Source organism: Oncorhynchus keta, chromosome 37 (genome assembly GCF_023373465.1).
Source record: "Oncorhynchus keta strain PuntledgeMale-10-30-2019 chromosome 37, Oket_V2, whole genome shotgun sequence".
NCBI lineage: Eukaryota > Metazoa > Chordata > Actinopteri > Salmoniformes > Salmonidae > Oncorhynchus > Oncorhynchus keta.
In genome coordinates, this window is record NC_068457.1 from 10,051,040 (window position 1) to 10,076,669 (window position 25,630).

A 25,630-nucleotide genomic window follows, 5' to 3' on the forward strand; every position below is an offset into this window, starting at 1 on the left:
TAAAGTATGAGCATTGTTTGGTGGTGGTGGCTGTGGACTCTTCTTACCCTTCTGTTGTCCTCTTGGCCAGGTTTCTGTTCTGGACAGAATGGGGACAAAGCCCCTGCATCGGTCGGGCCCGGCTGGACGGATCAGACCAAGTTATTCTGGTCAACTCTGGAATAGCATGGCCCAACGGGATCTCCATAGACTATGAGGTATGTTTAAGCAATAAGCCAGGTGGGGGATTTTGTACATGGCCAATATACAGCTAAGGGCTGTTCTTAGGCGAGGCGCAACGCAGAGTACCTGGATACAGCCCATAGTCGTGGTACAGTATATTGGCCGTATACCACAACCCTCCCGAGCTGCCTTATTGCTTTTTAGAAACTGCTTACCAACGTAATTAGAACAGTGAACAGTCATTTTTTTGTCATACCCGTGGTATATGTTCTGATATACCATGGCTGTCAGCCAATCAGCGTTCAGGGCTCAAACCACTCAGTTTATAAAATATAATAATGAATGCCATTTAGCAGATGTCTTCATCCAAAACAGTTTATATACATTCATCTCCAAAAGTTATTGGCACCCTTGATAAAGATTAGCAAAAAAGACTATGAAATAAATCAAACACAAATACCGAGCTGTATTATATGGTATTATTTTGATTTTATTATTATATTATTTCAAAGTAATACAATTGCAAAAAGAGATTTTGTTGAACAAGTTCAAAAAGAAATAATCTCAAAAAGACCGGCGTCAAAGTTCTTGGCAATCAGTGGGTGCAGGCATTGTATTATTTGTGACCCGAGAGGGAATCAAATCCATGGCGTTGATGTTGCTAGCTCCACACTCTTACCCACTGAGCCAAGCAGGAGGACCAGGTGTTTTTGTCCCCCAGAGTGCACACACAGCACTTTAGCCTCCCTCTGATCTTCCTGGCTGAAGTGGCATTACACTCTGCTTTGTGTTATCTTTTTATAATGATACTCTTCCCACCATCATATACCTGAAGTTTATTTTCTCAACATTGCATTCTAGGAAAATAAATTATATTGGTGCGACGCCCGCGCCAACAAGATAGAACGGATCAGCCTTGAGAGCGGAGAGAGCCGGGAGATAGTACTGTCATCCTCAGCCAGCAACGCAGCGGATCTCTTTTCAATGGCCGTCTATGGGGCTTACATATACTGGGCTGACAGGTAATTTATTCTTCCAGAAATGTTATAGTATAGTACAGTCTCTCCAAACAGGCTCCATAGAAGCCTTCGCCAGCTGCTCTACCCTTGTTGGATTAACCACCTGCACCACAAGGTCACTTTAAATACCAATCTAATTGACAGAGAAAAAGGCAGAGCATTTAGAAAAGACACCTTCTCTCTATTTAAATTGTGCGTACCTACCTCAATGTCATCCACAAGGGCAGCTAGGTCCCGTCACCTTCTGTCAGACCAGCTGTCGAGCATATTTTAGCTTCTGTCTCGTGTATTTGGATGAGTTCTTCTGTTTTAATTAGTCGAGGGCCATTGATTATCCCTGTGTCGAACTTCCTGTCACCTGGTGTCAAGCTCCCTCCTCTTCCTGTTGTGTGTGTGTGCGTGTGCGTGTGTGTGTGTGTGTGTGTGTGTGTGTGTGTGTGTGTGTGTGTGCGTGTGTGTGTGTGTGTGCGTGTGTGTGTGTGTGTGTGTGTGTGTGCATAGGGCTCATGCCAGAGGCTCCATTCGCAGAGGTGTTAAGAGTTATCCAACGGAGGGAGCCACGACTCTGAGGAGTGGTCTGGGAGTCAACTTGAACGATATCAAAGTCTTTAACCGAGGACGGGAGAAAGGTTGAGGTTTTAACTTCCTTATCACTTCCTTATTATTTCATGTTCTTACCTGGCTGTCAGTACCTGCGGTTGTTAAGTGTTCTAGAATAGACCTGAGATTAAAGGGCCAATCAGCAGTTGAAACAATAACATCGTTCTTCCCACCACTGTTTCAGTAAAAAGCTAAAGGATGGGGCTGGAAAAAATGTAATCACTCTCAAATGCATAAACAGAGGTATGGATGCAAGGATATCCATGATATTAAAATTGGAGTTTAACCATGTTTTGTTAACATTTACTTTGTTTTCCAACATTGGAGTTAAACAAGCCTATATTTGGGGTTCTGTTGGGGTACAACAGTTAAACTAAGCTTATGAGGCATTTATTTCTAAGTTATATAAGAATCAATAGGTACAAATAATTTATTAATATGTTCAAAAATGTATGCAGCAACTGCTGATTGCCCATTTTAATGTGAAGGTATTTCAACCTCTTGCAATACAGAAACGTAATATCTGAATATTGACTAACATTGATACTGCAACTTCATAATGCAATCTTATTCCTTATGGTCAACACAATACATTTCAGATTGACAACCAATAAGACTGTGGGGAACCTGACTTGATCTCTGACCTTTGACCCTGTCGTTGACTTCCCTACAGGAACCAACCCGTGCGGCCAAAACAACGGAGGCTGCCATCAGCTGTGTTTCCACCAGGGCAGTGGGAGGAGGACGTGTTCCTGTGCTCACGGCTACCTGGCTAAAGGTCATCAGTAATCTTTTGTGTTTTGATTCATCTCTTTTATTGCCTCTTGTTTGCCTTTTATTCTTACATGTATTTATTTTTACTGTAAAGTGTGTAGCGATTTTACATTTTTTCCACATCAAATGGTTCTTATTTCAATTAATCACAGTTTTAAAGGCTCAATTACGTAATCATTGTCGTTTGATTAGACGGTCTCAGCTGTCACCAGTACGATGGCTACCTTCTCTACTCTGAGAGGTCGATCCTGAGGAGCATCCACCTATCAGACGACAGCGACCTCAACTCTCCCATCAGGCCCTATGAGAACCCTGCCTACTTCAAGAATGTGATAGCGCTGGCCTTTCATCACCAACAACAGAACTCTGGAGTCATCAACCGGATTTTCTATAGTGACGTTCACTTTGGGAATATACAGGTTGTCAATGACGACTGGACTGGACAGAGAGTGATCGTTGAGAGTAAGTTCACTTTGATAAAGTCTTTGTCTGCTCATTTATCCAATTACTAAGTGAATTACTAACTATTTGAAAAGCTGGAAAATGTTTGGCGTATCATATCTACAGATATAGGATCTCAATTTGAGTCAATTTGCTACAGCAGGAAAATAATCTTGCAGCAACAAGAAATGTTAATTTTTGTAGGGACAAATAAAATCTGAAAGTTCTAAGTGGTAATGACAAACTGTAGAGGCCTTTTAAAACCTCAAATACACTGCTGTGCAGGAAAATTCTCAGCAACCAAAGAGTGATTAAGATTCTACATCTGTAGAAAAGAGAAACGGGGGAAGTGGAAATCCTTGTAGAATGCACTTGCGTTCTCTTCTCACCTCCTTTCACATTGAAAGCGTTTATTATTTCATTTCTGCACCATACTGTAGCTTCCTCCCTGCCTTCAGAAAGATGAGAGAGAAGACTGATGAGCAAGTAAAGCTGCTGTTTCAAGAAGTGAACATTTCTTTCCCCCAATTTCAAAAGTCTTCAACTCTCCATTGACAAGAGCTCAAACTGTTACTTGTAGTGTGAAACCAGGGGGATCCCACATAATCTGACTGCCTTTCATGTCCCACTGATGTCAACACTTAGAGGCCGACTCAAGCCTCTTTTGTACGTCTGACAGAAACTCTGATCTTTTGCCACTTCTATTGCTTTCATTTTGTCGCTGAACGAAGTAGCAAAACTATCAAAGACGGCGTTGTACAGCAAGATGAGATGTCAGTTGCAATGATTTTAGAAGTGATACATTAAATTCCGTTTGCTTCCATTCAAGAAACGTTTTTCAACAGAATCCGCAAATTGAATTCACTGCTGATCACGCGTTTACACAGTTCACTTTCATAGCAGCCATGTTGTATTCCTTCTTGCATCTATGTGCTCTCCTCCTCTCATCTTGTCCCTTCATTTGTGGACTTCAATGCACAACACATCAGCTGTATGTGACCAGGCGAAAAAACATTTCCAAGCCAAACCGCTACACACAACCTACATCAATGTCACCATATTAGCTAAAGTAGCTAATAGAACTAATCCGTTAGTAAACCTGTACGATCATGCAGTAACGTTAGTGTAACGTTAGTGTAAACGTTAGTCAGTAAGCAGTTACACCGGCGGGCCCCGGTGGCAATAAATTAGTCAAACCAAAAGCTTACCTTAACTTGGAAGAGTTCCAGGGCTGTGTTGGAAAATCATAGCCAGCTAGCTAACACAACATCCCTCTGTTTGAGCTGGGTGTTTCAGTAGGCTGAACTAGCTAGCTGCATTCGCTAGCTAAAAAAGTGAAAAAAAATACTCTCTTTTTTCTCTCTTGCTTCTCCTTCATTTTTTATTTTATGAAATTCACTGTCTTTCTCTCTCTTTGAGTCATCTACTCACCACATTTTATGCATGGCAGTGCTAGCTAGTCGTAGCTTATGCTTTCAGTACTAGATTCATTCTCGGGTCCTTTGATTGGGTGGATAACATGACAGTTCAAGCTGCAAAACCTCTGATAGTTTGGAGGACGTCCTCCAGAAGATGTTATAATTACTGTGTAAGGCTATGGAAGGGGGTAAGAACCATGAGCCTCCTAGATTTTGTATTGAAGTCAATGTACCCAGAGGAGGACAAAAGCTAGCTGTCCTCCGGCTACACCATGGTGCTACCCTACAGAGTGCTGTTGAGGCTACTGTAGACCTTTTTAAATGGTTAAATGATTCTTTATCCCTTTACACTTGTGTGTATAAGGTAGTAGTTGTGGAATTGTTACTGGTTATTGGTTGGTTATTACTGCATTGTCGTAACTAGAAGCACAAGCATTTCGCTACACTCACATTAACATCTGCTAACCATGTGTATGTGACAAAAAACATTTGATTTGATTTGATGTTTTATAATTTGTTTATCTTATGAAATTTATGAAAGTAGGGTGGTCCTCCCCTTCTTCCTCTGAGGAACCTCCACTGATAGACATATAGTGAATATCAATGTCAATAGATGGATATGACATTTCTTCTGTATGCCCATCTGATATAGTGTTTTAGGAGGGATCAGCTGAACACACACACACACACACACACACACACACACACACACACACACACACACACACACACACACACACACACACACACACACACACACACACACAGAGATGCCTCAGAGGTGTTGCAGTATAGTTCCCTAATGCACATAGACAGCAGATCCCCGTCACCCCATAGCCCCTGTAGCGTCTGTGTAGTAGGCTAGGCTCCATGCTGACTGGGCTCAAATATATCTGACTGACCAGGAACGGGGAAGGAAGATCCATCAAAATCACAGAGGGGGGTTGGTTGTTGGAGAGGAAAGGCAATAATGGTTGCATCTATAGGAGGCCAGCTCATGGAGAAAGCACCAGCACTACTCCCATATAATGATTAACGAATATGATAATGAAGTATCTCCTAAAATAATATTTTTGTCAACCATATAGGCCTATCCCTTGTCCAAGCAAGTGTGTGATATTACCCTATTTGCAGAATTTATTCGGAATACATTTGGGCAGATGAAGAGAATAGGATTTGTTTCTGCTTGTTTAAAGATTTCTCAGTGGTGTTGCCTGCTTGTACACTGGCTGTATTCTAAATTATTTGTATTACTTTTCCTTTTTTTACTGGTAGTGAATGTTGATTTGTATGTCCTAGTTTGTGCGATTGTCCTGTCTGAATGTGAAACAGTGAACAGTCTTCTATTGTTCATCTCTTAGCACAGTGGGACATCTTTACACCTGCCTAGGCTCGTTAGGTTCCATCCATGCATTGATTTATCTTTTTGGAAGAAACTCTACTGTTCGGTACAGCGAAATATTAAATATATTCACTGGGATATCCAGGTGTATCCCGATGAAGATTATCCACATATGGAACCAACCAGTGTTGATCGCTACCCTGTACAGCTGAACACTGCATTCATTCATGTCTAAATGCATTATGTGGAAACCTCCACAACACCACCACATGAGACAACCTGTGCCAGATCTCTCTCTCTCTCTCTCTCTCTCTCTCTCTCTCTCTCTCTCTCTCTCTCTCTCTCTCTCTCTCTCTCTCTCTCTCTCTCTCTCTCTCTCTGTCTCTCTCTGTCTCTCTCTCTCTCTCTCTCTCTCTCTCTCTCTCTCTCTCTCTCTCTCTCTCTCTCTCTCTCTCTCTCTCTCTCTCTCTCTATATATATATATATATATATATATATATATGTTGAAGTAGGAAGTTTACATACACTTAAGTTGGTATCAGTAAAACAAATTTTTCAACCACCCCACACATTTTTTGTTAACAAACTATAGTTTTGGCAAGTTGGTTAGGACATTTACTTTGTGCATGACACAAGTAATTTTTCCAATAATTGTTTACAGACAGATTATTTCACTTATAATTCACTGTTTCACAATTCCAGTGGGTCAGAAGATCACATACACTAAGTTGACTGTGCCTTTAAACAGCCTGGAAAATTCCAGAAAATTCCAGAAAATTATGTCATGGTTTTAGAAGCTTCTGATAGGCTAATTGACATAATTTGAGTCAATTTGAGGTGTACCTGTGGATGTATTTCAAGGCCTACCTTCAAACTCAGTGCCACTTTGCATGACATCATGGGAAAATAAAAAGAAATCAGCCAAGACCTCAGAAAAACAAGTGTAGACCTCCACAAATCTGGTTCATCCTTGGGAGCAATTTTCAAATGCCTGAAGGTACTACGTTCATCTGTATAAAAAAAATAGTACGCAAGTATAAGCACCATGGGACCACACAGCCGTCATATTGCTCAAGAAAGAGACGCTTTCTGTCTCCGAGAGATGGATGTGCTTTGGTGCGAAAAGGTACATCAATCCCAGAACAACAGCAAAGGACCTTGTGAAGATTCTGGAGGAAACAGGTACAAAAGTATCTATATCCACATTAAAACGAGTCATATATCGACATAACCTGAAAGGCCGCTGAGCAAGGAAGAAGCCACTGCTCCAAAACCACCATATAAAGCCAGACTATGGTTTGCAACTGCACATGGGGCAATGATCTTACTTTTTGGAGAAATGTTCTCTGGTCTGATGAAACAAAAATACAACTGTTTAGCCATAATGACCATCGTTATGTTTGGAGGAAAAAGGGGGAGACTTGCAAGCTGAAGATCCCAACCGTGAAACAATGGGGTGGCAGCATCATGCTGTGGGGGTGCTTTGCTGCAGGAGGGACTGGTGCACTTCACAAAATATGGCATCATGAGGTAAGAAAATTATGTGGATATATTGAAGCAACATCTCAAGACATCAGTCAGAAATTTAAGGCTTCGTCGCAAATGGGTCTTCCAAATGGACAATGACCCCAAGCATACTTCCAAAGTTGTGACAAAATGGCTTAAGGACAACAAAGTCAAGGTAATTGGAGTGGCCATCACAAAGCCCTTCCCTCAATCCTATAGAAAATTTGTGGTCAGAACTGAAAAAGCGTGTGCGAGCAAGGAGGCCTACAAAACCTGACTTAGTTACACCAGCTCTGTCAGGAGGAATGGGCCAAAATTCACCCAACTTATTGTGGGAAGCTTGTGGAAGGTTACCCGAAACGTTTGACCCAAGTTAAACAATTTAAAGGCAGTGCTACCAAATACTAATTGAGTGTTTGTAAACGTCTGACCCACTGGAAATGTGATGAAAGAAATAAGAGCTGAAATAAATCATTCTCTCTACCAATATTCTGACATTTCACATTCTTAAAATGAAGTGGTGATCCTAACTGACCTAAGACAGGGAATTGTTTACAGGATTCAATATCAGGAATTGTGAAAAACTGAGTTTAAATGTATTTGGCTAATGTGTATGTAAACTTCCAACTTCAACGGTATATATACATACTTATTTTCCACCATAATTTGCAAATCAATTCATTAAAAATCCTACAATGTGATTTTCTGGATTTTTTCCTTCTCATTTTGTCTGTCATAGTTGAAGTGTACCTATGATGAAAATTACAGGCCTCTCTCATCTTTTTAAGTGGGAGAACTTGCACAATTGGCTGACTAAATACTTTCCCCCCCACTGTATATATATATATATAATATTCTTACTTTACCATGAAAGAAAAGACAAATCCACTCTCTGCATTGGAAAGTATCACGTGTGTTTGTTGAGCTCTTAACCAAAAGTCAGATAATGTTATTCAGTGTATGTTAATGTTATATTCAGTGTTATAAACTGGGTGGTTTGAGCCCTGAATGATGATTTGCTGAAAGCTGTGATATATCAGACCGTACACCACAGGTATGACAAAAAAATACTTTTAACTGTTTTGATTTTGTTGGTAACCAGTTTATAATAGCAATAAGACACCTCAGTGTTTTGGTATTTGGCCAATATACCATGGCTAACCACGACTTACTCTGTGTTGCGTCGTGCCTAAGAACAGCTCTTAGCCGTGATATATTGGCCATATACCACACCCCCTCATGCCTTATTGCTTAATTATATCAGTGTTATTGTTCCTGTGTAGATGTGGGGTCAGTGGAGGGCCTAGCATACCATGGAGCCTGGGACTCACTTTACTGGACCAGCTCCACCACAGCCACCGTCAGCAGGCACAGCCTGGACCAGAGCCTCCCCGGGGCCTTCACCAGAGAGGCTGTGGTGACGCTGGCAGAGGACGACCACCCACATAACCTGGCTCTGGAGGAGTGTCAGAAGTAGGTGTTAAAATGTCCTTGCTCCTATTGTCTTATACACACTTACATACCCGTATTGGCCTTCAGTAGATGCTCACTTGGGTATATGGGTTGTGTTATGTATTCAGTTAGCAAATCTATTGAAAACTTCTGCTATCAGGGGAATGAGGTTTAGAACTGCTCAGGGGGAGTGTCAGAAGAGTTTTATCATCATTTGTTACTGATCATAATGTTTTACGGTTCTTTTATGTTTTCTTTGCCTCCCTTTTATACCCTGTTTTCCTTCACAAGAACACGAGGCCAGTCTTAAAAATGTGTCAATTATTTTGCTTTAGAATGTGAGGATCGAAACACGTTTATATCTTTAGAAAATCGAGATAGAAAAAAGCCTGTTTGCGTTTTCCTGGAAACACGTTTTTATTTTTAAATTTTTAATGGAAATGATCACGCAGTGCAGACTCTGATGCTTGATGGATGTTTGCAATATATTGATCGGAGATGCATCCCACCCGTTTGCTTCGGTGAAAGTCTCACTGGTGTTTTTGTTTTGGCTGCTGACGCAGCCTGATGTTCTGGACGAACTGGAACGAACTGCGCCCCAGCATTATGAGGTCCACCCTGTCAGGAAACAACATCCAGAGTGTCATCACCGCAGACATCCTCACACCTAATGGACTCACCATCGACCACACCGCCGAGAAACTCTTCTTCTCCGATGGCAGCCTGGGAAAGATTGAACGATGTGAATATGATGGCTCACACAGATATGTAAGGAGAAGAAACAAAATAGATATACTGTGTATATATATATATATATATATATATATATATATACTTTATGTTGTTCGGAATAAAATGGTTAAGTCATATCTTGTACAACCTTAGCATCTTTTTTTCTATCTAGAACCTTAAAAGGTTCTTTGGCTGTCTCCATAGGAAAACCCCATGAAGAACCCTTTGGGGTTGCTTGTAAGAACCCTTTTGGTTCCAGGTAGAACCCTTTTGGGTTCCGTGAAGAACCATTTGTACAGAGGGTTCCAACTGGAACCAGAAAGGGTTCTACCTGGAACCAAAAAGGGTTATCCTATGAGGACAGTTGAAGAACCCTTTTGGAAACCTTTTTTCTAAGAGTGTACCATCAGATTTGGAAATGATTCCAGCTGTCTCATACCTCTTCTCATGCTTGAGTATGTGACGTCCAAGGGTCTGTTGATGTATTTCAACCACAAATATGACTAAACTAATGACTAAAACATGAGCATAAAACCAATTTGACACCATTTTCTTGTTCCGTTCATTCTGTAGGTGATTGTGAAGTCAGGTCCAGGAACCTTCTTTGGCCTGGCTATCTATGGGAACTTCCTGTTCTGGTCTGATTGGGTACGGAGGGCGGTGGTACGCTCCAATAAGTACACAGGTGGCGACATCAAGGTCCTCAGAGCCGACATCCCCAACCAGCCAATGGGTATTGTTGCAGTTTCCAACAATACCAACAATTGTAAGTGAATCCTATACATTACATCAAAGCAAAACTCACTTGTCAACATGGGAGTCTTCTATACATCGCAGCCTGTGATGGTTTGCATGTGGTTTACAACCCTGTGTAGCTGAGTTTGACCATTTGGCATGAACATTATACAAGACTTCCTATTGCCCCACCTTCCCTCCCTGATTAATTACCACTCAATGTAAATATTACATTATTGAATAAACAACTCCAAAAATCCCAACCTCCAGTGCCGCAGGCTACCCCATGTTGCCTGGCCTGTGCTTCACCAGAACCCAAGTTTGGCACAGTGCTTCAGCTGAATCTGTACCATCTGAGCTCTCTCTCTCTCTCTCTCTCTCTCTCTCTCTCTCTCTCTCTCTCTCTCTCTCTCTCTCTCTCTCTCTCTCTCTCTCTCTCTCTCTCTCTCTCACACTGACTGACTGAAATGAGCAGACATGTGGGTACTAAGTGGGCAGCATGATGCCATGGTTCATAGCTTACCTCTGCATACCACTGTCCGAGCCAAACACAGTTCAAAGCGGGTCCCCAACAGAGAAGTCTACCTTTCTACCACAGCACTGACCTTGAAAAGTTTTCAGTGCTTGAGTTCAAATATTTGGAAGCTGAAACACTTTATGGGAGGCACTGCAAGTAGGAAGTAAAGCATGGCATCTGGAGGTTGATGTGTGTTTTCTGTAAGATTATGTACTACAGTACCCATAATGCTCTGCTTTCCCAGGTGAACTGTCCCCCTGCACAGTGCTGAACGGTGGATGTCATGACCTTTGTCTTCTGACCCCTCACGGCACAGTCAACTGTAGCTGCAGAGGAGAGAGACTACTACTGGAAGATAACAGATGTGTATGTAAGTCTAGTACCTTGTCTTTTTCCCCTCTAATTCATTGGGAAACAGCATCTGGCTCAAAGGACCATGTGAACGTCTTGCTAATAGACACGTAGACAATAGGCATCGGACAGTGCTACTGTCAGATGAAGCAATGTGAGGGGCGTTGAAGAAGCATGTTTGTTGGAGACTGTCTGGGATGAATATAGCAGAAAGCAGACCCATCTGTTTGGATGAGGAATCAATCAGACAAATATTGATTCTCTCTCCTTTTTGCAGCTGAGAACTCCTCCTGTAACATCCACATTGAGTTTGAGTGTGGGAACGGGGAGTGTATCGACTATCAGCTGACGTGTGACGGAATAGCACACTGCAAAGACAAGTCGGATGAGAAAATGCAATACTGCGGTAAGTAAACACCAAACGTGTGTTACTGTACTAGTTCACCAGTGCTCAGATGAAAATCCCTACCAAGCCCCGCCGGATTCTTGTCCAGTAGAATGAGTTCAGACTCGCTCACTTCCCGAAACCCACGAAGTAGAAGAGGAACAGTATTAAAGTGGATGTCATGTAATCCCTTTGGTCGAATCTCTTCTTAAAGTGTCTTTTTTTTTAAATCTCTTTCGTTTTTCTCCCTCTCCCTCTTTACTCCTCTTCCTCTCTTGCAGATAACAGAACCTGCAGACGGGGCTTCAAGAGCTGCTATAACCAGCGCTGTGTGGCCAATGGGCGGGTTTGTGACGGGGTCAACGACTGTGGAGATAATTCCGACGAGGTTTATTGTAACCGTGAGTAATAAGAATCTGATGAGAATGTACATGCCCAGTCTGACAAACAACATAATCTGTACTACATTACTACTGTATAAACAAATGAATAGCCTTAAGGTGAACTCCTGTCTCTCCTGTTAGATTTCATAGAGGAACATTTCTCCAAGCAGGGATAATATGATCTATTCTTTCCAGTACCACCTCCTAGTCCACCTGACGATGAACCAAAGAGATGGGATTTCAAATACAACATATTTCAACCCCCCCCTGTTTCTTCCTCTTCTTCTTTTCGGCCCTGTATTTTCTCTCCAGATTCCACATGCTCTCCCTCAGACTGGCGTTGTCTGAACGGGGTTTGTATCCCGGCCTCGGCCCGCTGCAATCAGATCATCGACTGTCCCGACGCCTCAGATGAGAAGAACTGCAGTAAGATAAGCCTTTGTTAAAGCGCCGTGCCGTATCTTTGTTCATGCGACTCACTATCTTTGTTCAGGCGACCCACTATCTTTGTTCAGGCGACCCACTATCTTTGTTCAGGCGCTACACTGTATCTTTCTAAGGTGCGACAGCATTACCTTTCCCACGTAGCAGGTCTGGAGGCTAGCCTGGTCATTTGTGTCATTAATGTTAGAGAAAAGAGAAGAAGGAAGATCCTTTCCCCGGAATTTCAAGTTATTTTTTTTTGTTGTTATTAATATCAGGGCACTACACCATTATAGATAAGACGATGTATAGCCAGGAATATCAATCGCTAACCTTAGGCTTTGGATATGCCTGTCGAATGCCCACTTCCTTTAGGCAACACAGGCTGCTTGGGTTACTACATGCTGGGGGTGAAGGAGACAGTGTTCGTCAGCTGCAACTCTACCTCCCTCTGTGTCCACCCCTCCTGGATGTGTGATGGAGCCAACGACTGTGGGGATTATGCAGATGAAACCAACTGCCAGAGTATGTTTGTATCCTTCCTTTTTCCTCTTCTGTGACACTAGTTCTGTCGGCTACTGTTGATGTGGCCGTGTACCAGACAGACACCAGGCCTAGTGGGGTGCATTTTTGAAGATATTTTGAAAATGAGTCGGCCTCGTAGTTTATTGTTCTGAATGTACCTTGGCTTCTGGTTTCTCCCCAGCTCCTTCCCTCAGAAAGAGATGTGAGGAGGGCCATTTTGCTTGCCCCAGTGGAAACTGCATCCACACTGTCTGGCTGTGTGACGGAGTGAAAGACTGTGAAGACGGCGCAGATGAATTCCAGTGTGGTGTGATAGACATATTTCTATAACATTTATTCACATGGCATTTATTTTAGCAAGCACGTTGCGCTGATTTGTGTCCACTGACACTGATGAGAGAGAGAGTCTCAATCGTTCAAAGGACTCTGTTCAAAGGAGCGATTGGATCATTATGTCGTAGGATACATGAAGTGTTGACAAAGCTCGAGGTGGCCACATATAATGGAGAATTTCTAAGTTGAACAATTTCCCCTTTTACTCCTGTAACCCTTGATGTGTCTGGTCAATACATTCGGTCAATACGGCCAGATAAGAAGATAAGATAACCCAGGGTTGGGGGTTCGTTCATGTGGGTCATTAAAGGAAGCAGTGAAGGGGTGTCTCCCGCTGAGCCCAATGTTTCCATCCCTGATTTGACCCCTATGTGGAAATCTCCCAAAATCACTGTTCAAAGCCCCTCCTGAGGAATACTGACAGAAGGAGATGTTTCACTCCTGCGGTTGGTTCCTCAGGGCAGAGCAGTAGACGATGCTGTCGTCACGCAAACAGAATAGCAATAGCAAATATCCTATTTATATTTGTTGTGGATTTGCTCATCGCCTGTGTATTTGAACGAGTCCCAGCCAGTAGCGGTTGGATGCACACACAGTGTTGTTGGCGCCCGCTGTTTGTGTGGCTAGTTCACACTGACCTTGTCCATACAACCACACAGTCATTGCTAATGGTTGCTCTCTGAATGCCCAAGGAGCAAAGGAAGCAGCTCCGCAGTGTCATCATAAAATTGATGTGGAATGCAAACAAATAAACAGACAATTCTTTCTCTGTCTTTGTGTGTCTCTCCCTCTCTCATCTCCCTCCTCTCTATCTCTCCCCCTCTCTCTCTCTCTCTCTCTCTCTCTCTGCTTGCTAAGGCTGAATTATTTTTTTACCTCACGTGGCACTCCTTTGTACATGGTTTGACTGTAAGACAAGCATTACTTTGAAAGTGCTTACGACTGAGAGAAGACTTTTGCCATGTTGGTGTATCTAATTTCACAGGTGACATTGATAAAGTGATATCATTTTCCAGCCGCATTAGAATAATTTGCTTCAAAATTGGTTACCTATGCGATATTATTTCCTTCACCTCTTCTGCACAAAGACCTACCTTCTTTCTTGTGTGTGACTTGACTGCAATGTCATATTTCTCTATAACAGTTGAAACCTGGGCCCATTTGGACTTTGCACACATACACTACCGTACGAAATCACACATTTATCGCTGCTCTCGGCATGGTTAATTGTGAAGACGTTTACATGCTTCCTGTCCCAATGAAATACCATGTAATATGTTATATTGCATTCTGTCTAGACTTGTCCTGCCTGTGGAACCAGTTTGCCTGCTCTAAGAACAAGTGCATCGCCAAGCAGTGGCTTTGTGACGGAGAGGACGACTGTGGCAATGGATTGGACGAGAGCGCAGAGATCTGTGGTAAGAAAACACGCCTGAATTGATTTACATTACGTTGACTCAAATGTGTGTAGAAAATGTAGAGAACGGCCTTAAATCAGCATCAAAGGGACAGGGAAAAGAGTTGCTCTGCGGTCTAAGGCACTGCATTGCAGTGTTTGAGACGTCACTACAGATCCGGGTTCGATCCCGGGCTGTGTTGCTGCCGGCCGCGCCCGGGAGACCCATGAGGCGGCGCACAATTGGCCTAGCGGCGTCCGGGTTAGGGGGAGGGTTTGGCCGGCTGGGATGTGCTTGTCCCATCATGCACTAGAGACTCCTTGTGGCAGCCTGGCGCCAGCTGTACGGTGTTTCCTCCGACACAATGTTGCAGCTGGCTTCTGGGTTAAATGGGTAGTGTGTCAAGAAGCAGTGCAGCTTGGCGAGGTCATGTTTCAGAGGACACATGGCTCTCGACCTTCATCTCTCTCCAGAGTCCGTACGGGAGTTGCAGCGATGGGACAAGACTGTAACTACCAATTGGATATTGCAAAAAAGGGGTAAAAAGTACCCAAAAAAAGGGGACAGGGAGAGATTAATTTGACATTTTATGAGATAAATTCTCATTGGATATCACGAAATTGGGGAGAAAAAGGCATAAAATGTACAACAACAAAAAAAGAGACAGGGAAAGATTAATATAAGATATTTTACATTTTATGAGATACATCCTTGGTGGAGATATATGGATGAGCAATTTGCTACAAACAGCGATATGGATTTCCTGTTTTTCAGTCATATTTGCACAGACCTCAGAAAGTATTGTAAACATCTATATTTCTATTACTGTAATTGTGCAGATTCTGTAGCCTGACTGCCAGTCTGTTTCTGCTGTCTTTGCCAAATCCTTGTCACTCATTATCATACCAAACATGTTTGGCGTGACAATTCCTTAAGGAGTTGGTACGCGAGCAAAAACAAACTGCCACTCAGGCTAAAGATTCTTCAGTTCGGTAAAATAATATTTTGACCACGACTCCTATTGTACATATCCAGGTATGGCTACCTGTGGCCCAGGGTTGTTTAGTTGCCCAGAGTCGTACGCCTGCGTCCCCAAACACTGGCTTTGTGATGGGGAGAGGGACTGTCCAGATGGGAGTGATGAGCTCTCTGCTGCTGGCTGTGGTAATAATATTGTTCTGAAGTTCTCCAACAGAAATCATAGTCATAGTGTAGTCACTCCCTTTTCTAAAGCACATATTATAATGATAATAATAATGATATGTGTCTAACAGTCTAGTCCAAGTCCCTTTTGTAAAGCACAAATGTCTCAATACATATTTGTCATAGTGCATTGTCCTCTGAAGGCCTCTGAGCAGAAAGCACACAGTCATAGTGTAGTCACTCAGTCCCTTTTTTAAAGCACAAATATCTCAATATGTGTTTGACAGTGTATTCCGAGCCCCTTTTTCTGAAGCTCAAATGTCTCGATACATATTTGTCATAGTGTATTGTCCTCTGAAGGCCTCCGAACCCGAAAGCGCACAGTCACTCAGAATCCCCTTTGTAAAGCACAAATGTCTCAATATGTGTCTGTCATAAGGTATTGTCCTCTGAAGGCCTCCAGACAGAAACCAAACAGAAAACAAGCATAGCACAGTCAGACTCAGTCCCATTTATAAAGCAAAAATGTCTCATTACATTTGTCATTGTGTGTTCAGAATCCCCATTGTAAAGCAGAAATTACTCAATACGTTTCTGTTATAAGAAAGAAATATAAAAATAATCGGCCCTCCATCCCCTGCAGTACTGTAAAACCATATTTCCCCCTGACACATACTACATTGCCAAAAATATGTGGACACCTGCTCGTTGAACATCTCATTCCAGAATTATGGGCATTAATATGGAGTTGGTCCCCCATTTGCTGCTCTAACAGCCTCCACTCTTCTGGGAAGGCTTTCCACTAGATGTTGGAACATTGCTGAAGGGATTTGCTTCCATTCAGCCACAAGAGCATTACTGAGGTCGAGCACTGATGTTGGGTGATTAGGCCTGGCTCGCAGTCGGCGTTCCAATTCATCCCAAAGGTGTTCGATGGGGTTGAGGTCAGGGCTCTCTGCAGTCCAGTCAATTTCTTCCACATCGATCTCAACAAACCATTTCTGTATGGAGCTCGCTTTGTGCACGGGGGCATTGTCATGCTGAAACAGGAAAGGGCCTTCCCCAAATCGTTCTCCTGGCATCTGCCAAACCCAGATTCGTCCGTTGGACTGCCAGATGGTGATTCATCACTCCAGAGAACTCGTTTCCACTGCTCCAGAGGCCAATGGCGGCGAGTTTTACACCACTCCAGCCGTTGCTTGGCATTGGGCATGGGGATCTTAGGCTTATGTGCGACTGCTCGACCATGAAAACCCATTTCATGAAGCTCCCGACTAACAGTTATTGTGGTGATGTTGCTTCCAGAGGCAGTTTGGAACTCGGTAGTGAGTGTTGCAACCGAGGACAGACACTTTTTACGCGCTATAAGCTTCAGCACTCGATGGTTCCGTTCTGTGAGCTTGCGCGGGCTACCATTTCGCGGCTGAGCCGTTGTTGCTCCTTGACGTTTCCACTTCACAATGACAGCACTTACAGTTGACCGGGGCAGCTCTAGCAAGGCAGAAATCTGAAAAACGTACTTGTTGGAAAGATGGCATCCTATGACGGTGCCAGATTGAAAGTCACTGTGCTCTTCAGTAAGGCCATTCTGCTGCGGATGTTTCCCTATTGAGATTGCATGGCTGTGTGCTCGATTTTATACGCCTGTCAGCAACGGGTGTGGTGAAATAGCCAAATCCACTAATTTGAAGGGGTGTCCACCTACTTTTGTATATATAGTGTACCCTGTTAATAATGTCCACATTCCTATACAAGTTCAGATCCTTTTTGAGAGGGGTGTATGGTCTGAAAATATCCCAGGTATTTCATTAACAAATTGGCCCTCCCTATTTCTTATCACAGCCCCCAACAACACGTGCATGGAGAGAATGTTCCAGTGTCGTAATCAGGTCTGCATCCCACAACGGTTCGCTTGTGACCGTGATGATGACTGTGGAGACGGCTCCGATGAGACCCCGGAGTGTAGTAAGAACTTCTCACTATCGCTCTCTCTCTCTCTCTCTCTCTCTCTCTCTCTCTCTCTCTCTCTCTCTCTCTCTCTCTCTCTCTCTCTCTCTCTCTCTCTCTCTCTGTCTCTCTCTCTCTCTCTCTCTCTCTCTCTCTCTCTCTGTCTCTGTCTCTGTCTCTCTGTCTCTGTCTCTGTCTCTGTCTCTGTCTCTGTCTCTGTCTCTCTCTCTCTCTCTCTCTCTCTCTCTCTCTCTCTCTCTCTCTCTCGTATTTCCTCTTGTTGTGTTCTGACTGCTCATCCCGCCTCCTGTGTCCTACAGAGTACGGGTCCTGCAGTCTGGGGGAGTTCCGCTGCACAGATGGTCGCTGTTTACCCAAAGTCCAGTGGGAGTGTGACGGCCATCCCGATTGTCTCGACCAATCAGACGAGCTGCCACACAACCCCAAGTGTTCCGCTGCAGGCAAGCCTTTCATCTGATACAACACACGTGTGTGTGTTTATGTGTGTGTGAGAGAGAGAGAGAACAGAAGAGGTACAGACCACCCCAGTCTCACCATGTCCCGGCTGGTTTGAGCCTATTACGAACACGTTATGCTCATAGCCCTGCTGGGAACAGGGCTGATACAGATTGAGTTGATAGCAGGGCCGTGCTCGGACATTTCAGAGGGCAGGTGCTCAAAATGATTGTGATTTATCTTCAATGCTCTTTATAATATAATATCTATGATCTTCTGACTCATGATATATGGGCTGGCTGGCTAGTAGCTTGTGTGGATATTTTTAGTATATGGTGATTTGGTCTGGCAGGTCACCCGTGATACAAGTCATTATCCGACGTCCATCCGTGCCTGAGGATGTCGGGAGATGCCGTGGAAACCAGCCACTAGGGGCAACAGCGAGCGCTGTTACCTTCAAGTAGACATTGGAGACGTGGATGGCAGATGGGCCGAAGCATCCGCCTCTGGTTCCTCAGTGCCCAAAGGATGCATGTTTAAATCCACCGATAGGTTATTTTTAAAAATTTTGTTTTACACCTATCCCAAACCTTAACACTTACCTTAACCATTCGGAGTTAATGCCTAACCTTAAGAATTCGGAGTTGATGCCTAAACGTAACCTTGGAACGATACAGAGAAGTAGTCAAACACTTCGAAATGTGTTCTTTGAGAGAAACATGGATGAACGTCTTGGCTACCTCGGTTGCTGCTGCCATGACACTCGTTTGCAACTCCCGACTGAAGAAGGGATGGAGTTGGGTTGTAGATGGAGCCGCTCCTTTCTGTCTTTCTGCCTCTCTCTGCTGCACGCCGGCTATCAGCCAACCAGGCCCAATATTGACGATGATGTAAAGTGTGAATCAAAAGTTATGCTGTTGTATCAGTACTGTTGCTTGCGCCTCCCGAGTGGCGCAGCGGTCTAAGGCGTCACTACAGACCCAGGTTCGATCCCGGCCTGTGTCACATCTGGCCGTGACCGGGAGACACATGAGGCAGCGCACAATTGGCCTATGTGTACACGTTCCTGGTTGATAGAAATATGTTTAATTGACTGTTAATTATGTTGGCCGGTTCCCCAGACCCAGATTAAGCCTAGTACTTGACAACAACAACAAACATTTTTTAAAACATTTTTTATCTAGGACAAGGCTTAATCTGCTTCCGGGAATTCAGGAGTCTTGCATTCCTGGCTTTCACAGAAAGTTCAAATCTAACACCTACCACTTTGTTCTGTAGAAAGCTTGTGCAACGGCTCTTTCTTCATGTGTGTCAACGGCCGCTGTGTCTCGCTGGCCAGCCTGTGTAACAGGAGGGACGACTGTGGGGACGCGTCAGACGAGAGGAACTGTCACGTCAATGAGTGTCTGAACCGTCGAGTCAGTGGATGCACACAGGACTGTGAAAACCTGCCTGTAGGCTACAAGGTAGGAAGGTACCCCTGCACACGCACACACACGCACACGCACACACACACACACACACACACACACACACACACACACACACACACACACACACACACACACACACACACACACACACACACACACACACACACACACACACACACACACACACAGAATCGCAAGTCATAAACTGTACAAGGTTATTTCTCAGAGTCACACACACACGATATAGCTCTAAGTATGGTAAACCACTAAGCTCTTACAACATAAAGCTAAGGCTTAGTGAAAACTGTTTATTGATGTTTTGCAAATTTCTCTATAATGATAGGATTCAACACCGGTGTTACTACATTCCATATATTATCATGTTTAACAATAAAACAAACAGAACCTAAATCAACATACTATGTGGACTTGCTTCTGACTTACCATATGTGTTTGTTTGTGCTACTCATACTTAATAACCATGACCCCGGTACATACAGTACAGTTTATATGTTGGGATCTGCCTGGTTGCTGTAAGCCATAGGTTGTCAGAGAAAAATCGATTTAAATCCATACTCTGTAAGATGTGCATACCAGAGTGGCTCGCCAACAAAACAAACCATGGATTTTGCACTCAGAACCTACTAAATCCCTTTGTGTCATAGTATCCCTGTATAGTCAGTAGTCACCCCCGATGGCGACAGTACCCCGTGACTGTTCTATTGATTCATTCAGTGCCTCCGCACATGGATTCTGTTAGAAAAATAATGGCTCTCAATTTCTTCCTCACGTCCGATCCAGTGCAAGTGTTGGCCGGGATTTCGCTTGAAGAACGATGGCCAAACGTGTGTTGACATTGACGAGTGTTCATCCGACTTCCCCTGTAGCCAGCTCTGCGTCAACACATACGGATCGTACAAGTGTCTGTGTGCAGACGGCTACGAGGCGCCAGCAAAGAACTCGCACAGCTGCAGGTCTCTCTCAGGTATACCTCTGTCTCTACATCCATCATTTTCTCTTCTGTTCTTTTTTTTGTTCTCTCTCTCTCTGTCTCTCTCTCTCTCTCTCTCTCTCTCTCTCTCTCTCTCTCTCTCTCTCTCTCTCTCTCTCTCTCTCTCCTCTTACCCATCTGTCCTTGTATCTGTGCCTCTGCTGCTTGAGGTACCACTTTCTCCATCTTCGTTCGTCTATTCCTTTTCTTCATCTTCTCTCTCTTCCTTCTTACACCTCTTCCCATGTGTCTGATCCTCTGTCACCCACCTTCCTGCTTTTTTTTTTTTTTTAAATCAGGGACTTCGGGAAATCACAAGGGAATTATCTTGCCGTCAGAACGAGGATCCTGATGAGTTAAAAGAGGACACTAGAATATGTATGACGTAAAACCACTTGTTCTATCTCTATGGGAAAGTGCCTGTAGTGAGCCCAGTCAAATAATAGCCTGTGATGGTGATATATACTAGGTTTTGGAGCTAGGGAGGAAATCAGTGGTTGTATAAGATTGACACCTCCAGAGCCTCTGACTGTAACGTTACTGCACCTGCTGTAGGATAATGAGACGATGCATTAAAAGTAATGACTTCATGAGTAATGATGAGCTACAGTGCCTTGCAAAGGTATTCAACCCCCTTGGCATTTTTCCTATTTTACTGCATTACAACCTGTAATTTAAATGGAATGTTATTTCAATTTCATGTAATGGACATACACAAAATAGTCCAAATTGGTGAAGTGAATTGAAAAAAATGACATGTTTCAAAAAATTTCAAAAAATAAAAAACAGAAAAGTGGTGGGTGTATATGAATTCCCCCCTTTGCTACGAAGCCCCTAAATAAGATCTGGTGCAACCAATTACCTTCAGAAGTCATATAATTAATTAAATAATGATCTGTCACATGATCTCAGTACATATACACCTGTTCTGAATGGCCTCAGAGACTGCAAAACAACTAAGCATGGGGCACCACCAATCAAGCGACACTATGAAGACCAAGGAGCTCTCCAAAACAGGTCAGGGACAAAGTTGTGGAGAAGTACTGATCAGGGTTGGGTTATAAAAGGAGCTCTCCAAAACTTTGAACATCCCACGGAGCACCATTAAATCCATTATTAAAAAATTGAAAGAATATGGCACCACAACAAACCTGCCAAGAGAGGGCCGCCCACCAAAACTCACAAACCAGGCAAGGAGAGCATTAATCACAGAGGCAACAAAGAGACCAAAGATAACCCTGAAGGAGCTGCAAAGCTCCACAGCGGAGATTGGAGTATCTGTCCATAGGACCACTTAAAGCCGCACACTCCACAGAGCTGGGCTTTACGGAAGAGTGGCCAGAAAATAATAAGCAAACATGTTTGGGGTTCACCAAAAGGAATGTGGGAGACTCCCCAAACATATGAAAAAAGGTACTCTGGTCAGTTGAGACTAAAATGTAGCTTTTTGGCCATCAAGGAAAACGCTACATCTGGCGCAAACCCAACACCTCTCAACCCGAGAAAACCATCCCAGCATCATGCTGTGGGGATGTTTTTCATCGGCAGGGACTGGGAACTGGTCAGAATTGAAGGAATGATGTATGGCGCTAAATACAGTGAAATTCTTGAGGGAAACCTGTTTCAGTCTTCCAGAGCTTTGAGGCTGGGACGGAGGTTCACCTTCCAGCAGGACAATGACCCTAAGCATACTGCTAAAGCAACACTTGAGTGGTTTAAGGGGAAACATTTAAATGTCTTGGAATGGCCTCGTCAAAGCCCAGACCTCAATCCAATTGAGAATCTTTGGTATGACTTAAAGATTGCTGTACACCAGCAGAACCCATCCAACTTGAAGGAGCTGGAGCAGTTTTGCCTTGAAGAATGGGCAAAAATCCCAGTGGCTAGATGTGCCAAGCTTATAGAGAGATACCCTCAAGAGACTTGCAGCTGTAATTGCTGCAAAAGGTGGCTCTACAAAGTATTGACGTTGGGGGGGTGAATAGTTATGCATGTTCTGTTTTTTTGTGTTATTTGTTTTGTTTCACACGCAAAAATACTTTGCATCCTCAAAGTATTGTAAATGTTGTGTAAATGAAATGATTACAAACCCTCCCAAAAATCAATATTGATTCCAGGTTGTAAGGCAACAAAATAGGGAAAATGCCAAGTGGAGTGAATATTTTCGCAAGCCATTATCTCTGAGAGCATACTGCTACAGTCGCCCCTGCATAGTGATGGTACTGAAGAGTCACACATGTCTATCAGATTATTTCTTTGGACTATATTGTTAGTCGTCGTCGTCGTGTATTGTAATTGCTGTATTTTTTTTCTTTCTTGTATTTTCTTCAGCTGAAGAGCCCTTCCTGATTCTGGCCGACCATCACGACATCAGGAAAATAAGCACTGATGGATCCAAATACACTCCTTTAAAACAGGTAAGACACACAAAGAGAAGTGTTCCTTTTTTTTGAACCAGCTCAATATTTAAGGACGGAGGAGGTTTCTTATGCACAGTATCTTTTTATTGATCATCTCACTTTAGTACATGTCTCTCCCCAACCAATTATGCAAAGCAATTGCTCAATATGTAATGATGTACTTTTTTGTACCAACAGTACAACATTCACCTTATGATTGTGTCCCGCAGGGCCTCAGTAACATTATAGCAGTGGACTTTGACTACAGGAAGGAGTTGATTTACTGGATCGACTCAAGCTCTCCTGCTCTAACCCAACGGAGGATAAACAGAATGCGACTGAATGGGAGCGACCTGAAGGTACAGTAGAGTACCGGCTTAAACATCAGGTTTGGGGTAAATTGGAATGGAAGTTATTCAATTCAGGAATTTAACAGATTCCAATTTTAATTTTTTTTTTTTTAAAAGGGCGTCTCTTCTCAATGACTTCTCAAAAAAAACGGAAGAGGAGTGTAACGTCTGCTCCCAACTCACACTCTCAAACACCTAAATCCCCTGAATGCCGCTCACTTTCCAGCCCACTTTCCAGATCACACTCTCAAACACCTAGATCCCCTGAGCACAGCTCACTTTCCAGATCCCAATTACCTGAATTCTAATCACCTGCATGTCATTATCACACACTATTTAGTTCAGTTCTTTGCACTCCATCATTGTGAGGTATTGTTTGTTTTGTGACACTCTTCTATTCGGAGCCCTGTTTTTCCTGTAACGTAATCCTCCCGTGTATGATAGTTTTTGCCCGCCTCACTAACGACGTCTTTTGCCTATTCCCTGTCTGTACTTTAGCCTATCAGATTTCCTGTTATCAACCTTTTGCCTGAACTCCCGGACGATGTTACTAGTCTTTTCCCTGCCTGTACTGTTGCCCTTTTGGACCCCCTGTGTATGACCTTCTGCCTGCCCCTGGACCCAGTTACCTGCCTCCTGTGGTCCTTTACAATAAACACCTGCTGCGCCCTGCGCTTGAAACCAGCTCTGTCTCCCATCGTGTTCATTACAAGGAGAAGCTATATATTTCAAAAGTTGACTCATTTGTAATTTATTCAAATCACTTCCTGAATTGAGTGTCTTCAATTCAAATTGACCCCAACCGTGTTCTACATTAGCCTGACGAAGGTGTGTGGTGAGATAGTGTTCTTGTGGCAGTGGTTAACGTATGAGCCTGAGGGAAGGATGCACTTTATCCATTTTCTCTCTCGCTCTCATCCCCCCTCACGAGGCAAGATTACACTCTTGGAGATGAGATGTTGAGAAGGTCTATAGCTGCTTTATAAATCTAGAATTAAACACCCTGACTGTGCAGCGGTTTAAATGTGACTAAAGGTGACAGTCTTCCCTGGCTGAAGGTTGAGCCGAGGCACATAAAACAATTTATTCTACAGGAGGGATTATGGCCATGTAGCACCTAATGCGTAATGAGATTTTAATGCATTCCATTGTCAAACAATGTGCACTATAGAGTGTGGATAATTCCTTAGACACACAGCTTCTTTGTAAAACTTTGTTTTCGTTACACCTCGGGAAATACTTGATGGTTTTGGACCTAAACCCCCTTGTTAATAGTTCACAGCATTATGCAGTTGATGGCGTACCTGAGTACTAGTCTATGGTGTTTGGCACAGAACAACGGCTGTTGGTTCAGCTATATTTCATGATGTTTTGTTGTCGTCATATTCATGACAATATCATCATGCTGTTTTATGACGAACAGTTCAACAAGTGTTACTGAACTCCGTCATGATCATGTTATGCACCATAGATACAGTACCGTACGAAATGTGCTTCCTTTGCTACACAGAGGAAGATCTCCGACTCGGTATCTCAATGTCAATGATCGTATCAGTCTGCATGGGTTCGCGTGTTCGCGTCCTTGGAACATGGCTGCTCTCCAATCATGGCTCCCCATTTTAGCTTTCCAAAGGCCAGGGTCAGAGTCTGGATGACGTTAGAGTGCCAACAGAACCTGAGCACCTAAGGGGGCTCCCCTTGGCTCGTTATCGTTACTACGGGGCGAATGACTCATTATAGCTTTACTGTACCCAGGATCACTCCCATCTGATTCGTAGCTCACTGCCGCCGAAACTCTTCCGAGTCGAGACCGCTTCTGTGTAGTTATGGGACCAATGTCATCACTAGAATGAAGGCGATATTAGAACTGTTGCAGTGCAGACCCATAGAAGGCTGTTGTGAGTCGTTCGGGCTTTTCACACTGTCTTCTTAATTTGCGACAAAATCACTCCAGGGCTAGCTTACCTTCCTTTCACGCAATCAACCGTTAACCCCGGGGTCACTGAATCCAACTGTTTGGGTTAGAATGTGAGGGCTCCACGAAACGGGTTACAGTGCTTTTTCTGATTCATCTTGAGTTGCTTTAAAGGCCCAGTGCAGTCGGAAACATGATTTCCCTGTGTTCTATATATACTTCCACACTACGAGGTTGGAATAATACCGTGAAATTGTGAAAATGACGATGTCTTTTGGAGCTGTTTTAAGAGCTGTTCTAAAAAAGACTGCCTTAAATGTCAGTCTGTTTTGATGGGATGGAGATTTGGCCTGCCACGGTGACATCACCGGGCCGTCAAGTTGGTTAATAGATCAATAAGAAAGAGATTTCCAAACTCTCTGCCAATGACAGCCGCTTTTCAGTGTTCTCCCTCCCCCCACTCGGACAGCTCGCAGACAGTCCTAGGAAAAATCTTGCTTG

The 25,630-nt window shown here is 43.5% G+C and overlaps 1 protein-coding gene across 1 annotated transcript in view; it reads left to right on the forward strand.

Moving 5' to 3' along the window:
* LOC118369980 (low-density lipoprotein receptor-related protein 1B-like) overlaps positions 1-25,630 on the forward strand; it is a 162,167-nt gene that overhangs the window by 61,734 nt on the left and 74,803 nt on the right. Inside the window, exons 37-58 of the mRNA XM_052498892.1 lie at positions 71-197; positions 1,024-1,184; positions 1,683-1,810; positions 2,455-2,559; positions 2,748-3,017; positions 8,546-8,735; positions 9,278-9,482; positions 10,020-10,212; positions 10,943-11,068; positions 11,327-11,455; positions 11,716-11,835; positions 12,130-12,243; positions 12,616-12,765; positions 12,947-13,072; positions 14,397-14,516; positions 15,531-15,659; positions 17,481-17,603; positions 17,906-18,046; positions 19,320-19,507; positions 20,276-20,459; positions 22,797-22,882; positions 23,095-23,223. Of these exons, the coding sequence (XP_052354852.1) occupies positions 71-197; positions 1,024-1,184; positions 1,683-1,810; positions 2,455-2,559; positions 2,748-3,017; positions 8,546-8,735; positions 9,278-9,482; positions 10,020-10,212; positions 10,943-11,068; positions 11,327-11,455; positions 11,716-11,835; positions 12,130-12,243; positions 12,616-12,765; positions 12,947-13,072; positions 14,397-14,516; positions 15,531-15,659; positions 17,481-17,603; positions 17,906-18,046; positions 19,320-19,507; positions 20,276-20,459; positions 22,797-22,882; positions 23,095-23,223 (3,244 nt within the window). The remainder of the gene's footprint in view (positions 1-70; positions 198-1,023; positions 1,185-1,682; positions 1,811-2,454; positions 2,560-2,747; positions 3,018-8,545; positions 8,736-9,277; positions 9,483-10,019; positions 10,213-10,942; positions 11,069-11,326; positions 11,456-11,715; positions 11,836-12,129; positions 12,244-12,615; positions 12,766-12,946; positions 13,073-14,396; positions 14,517-15,530; positions 15,660-17,480; positions 17,604-17,905; positions 18,047-19,319; positions 19,508-20,275; positions 20,460-22,796; positions 22,883-23,094; positions 23,224-25,630) is intronic.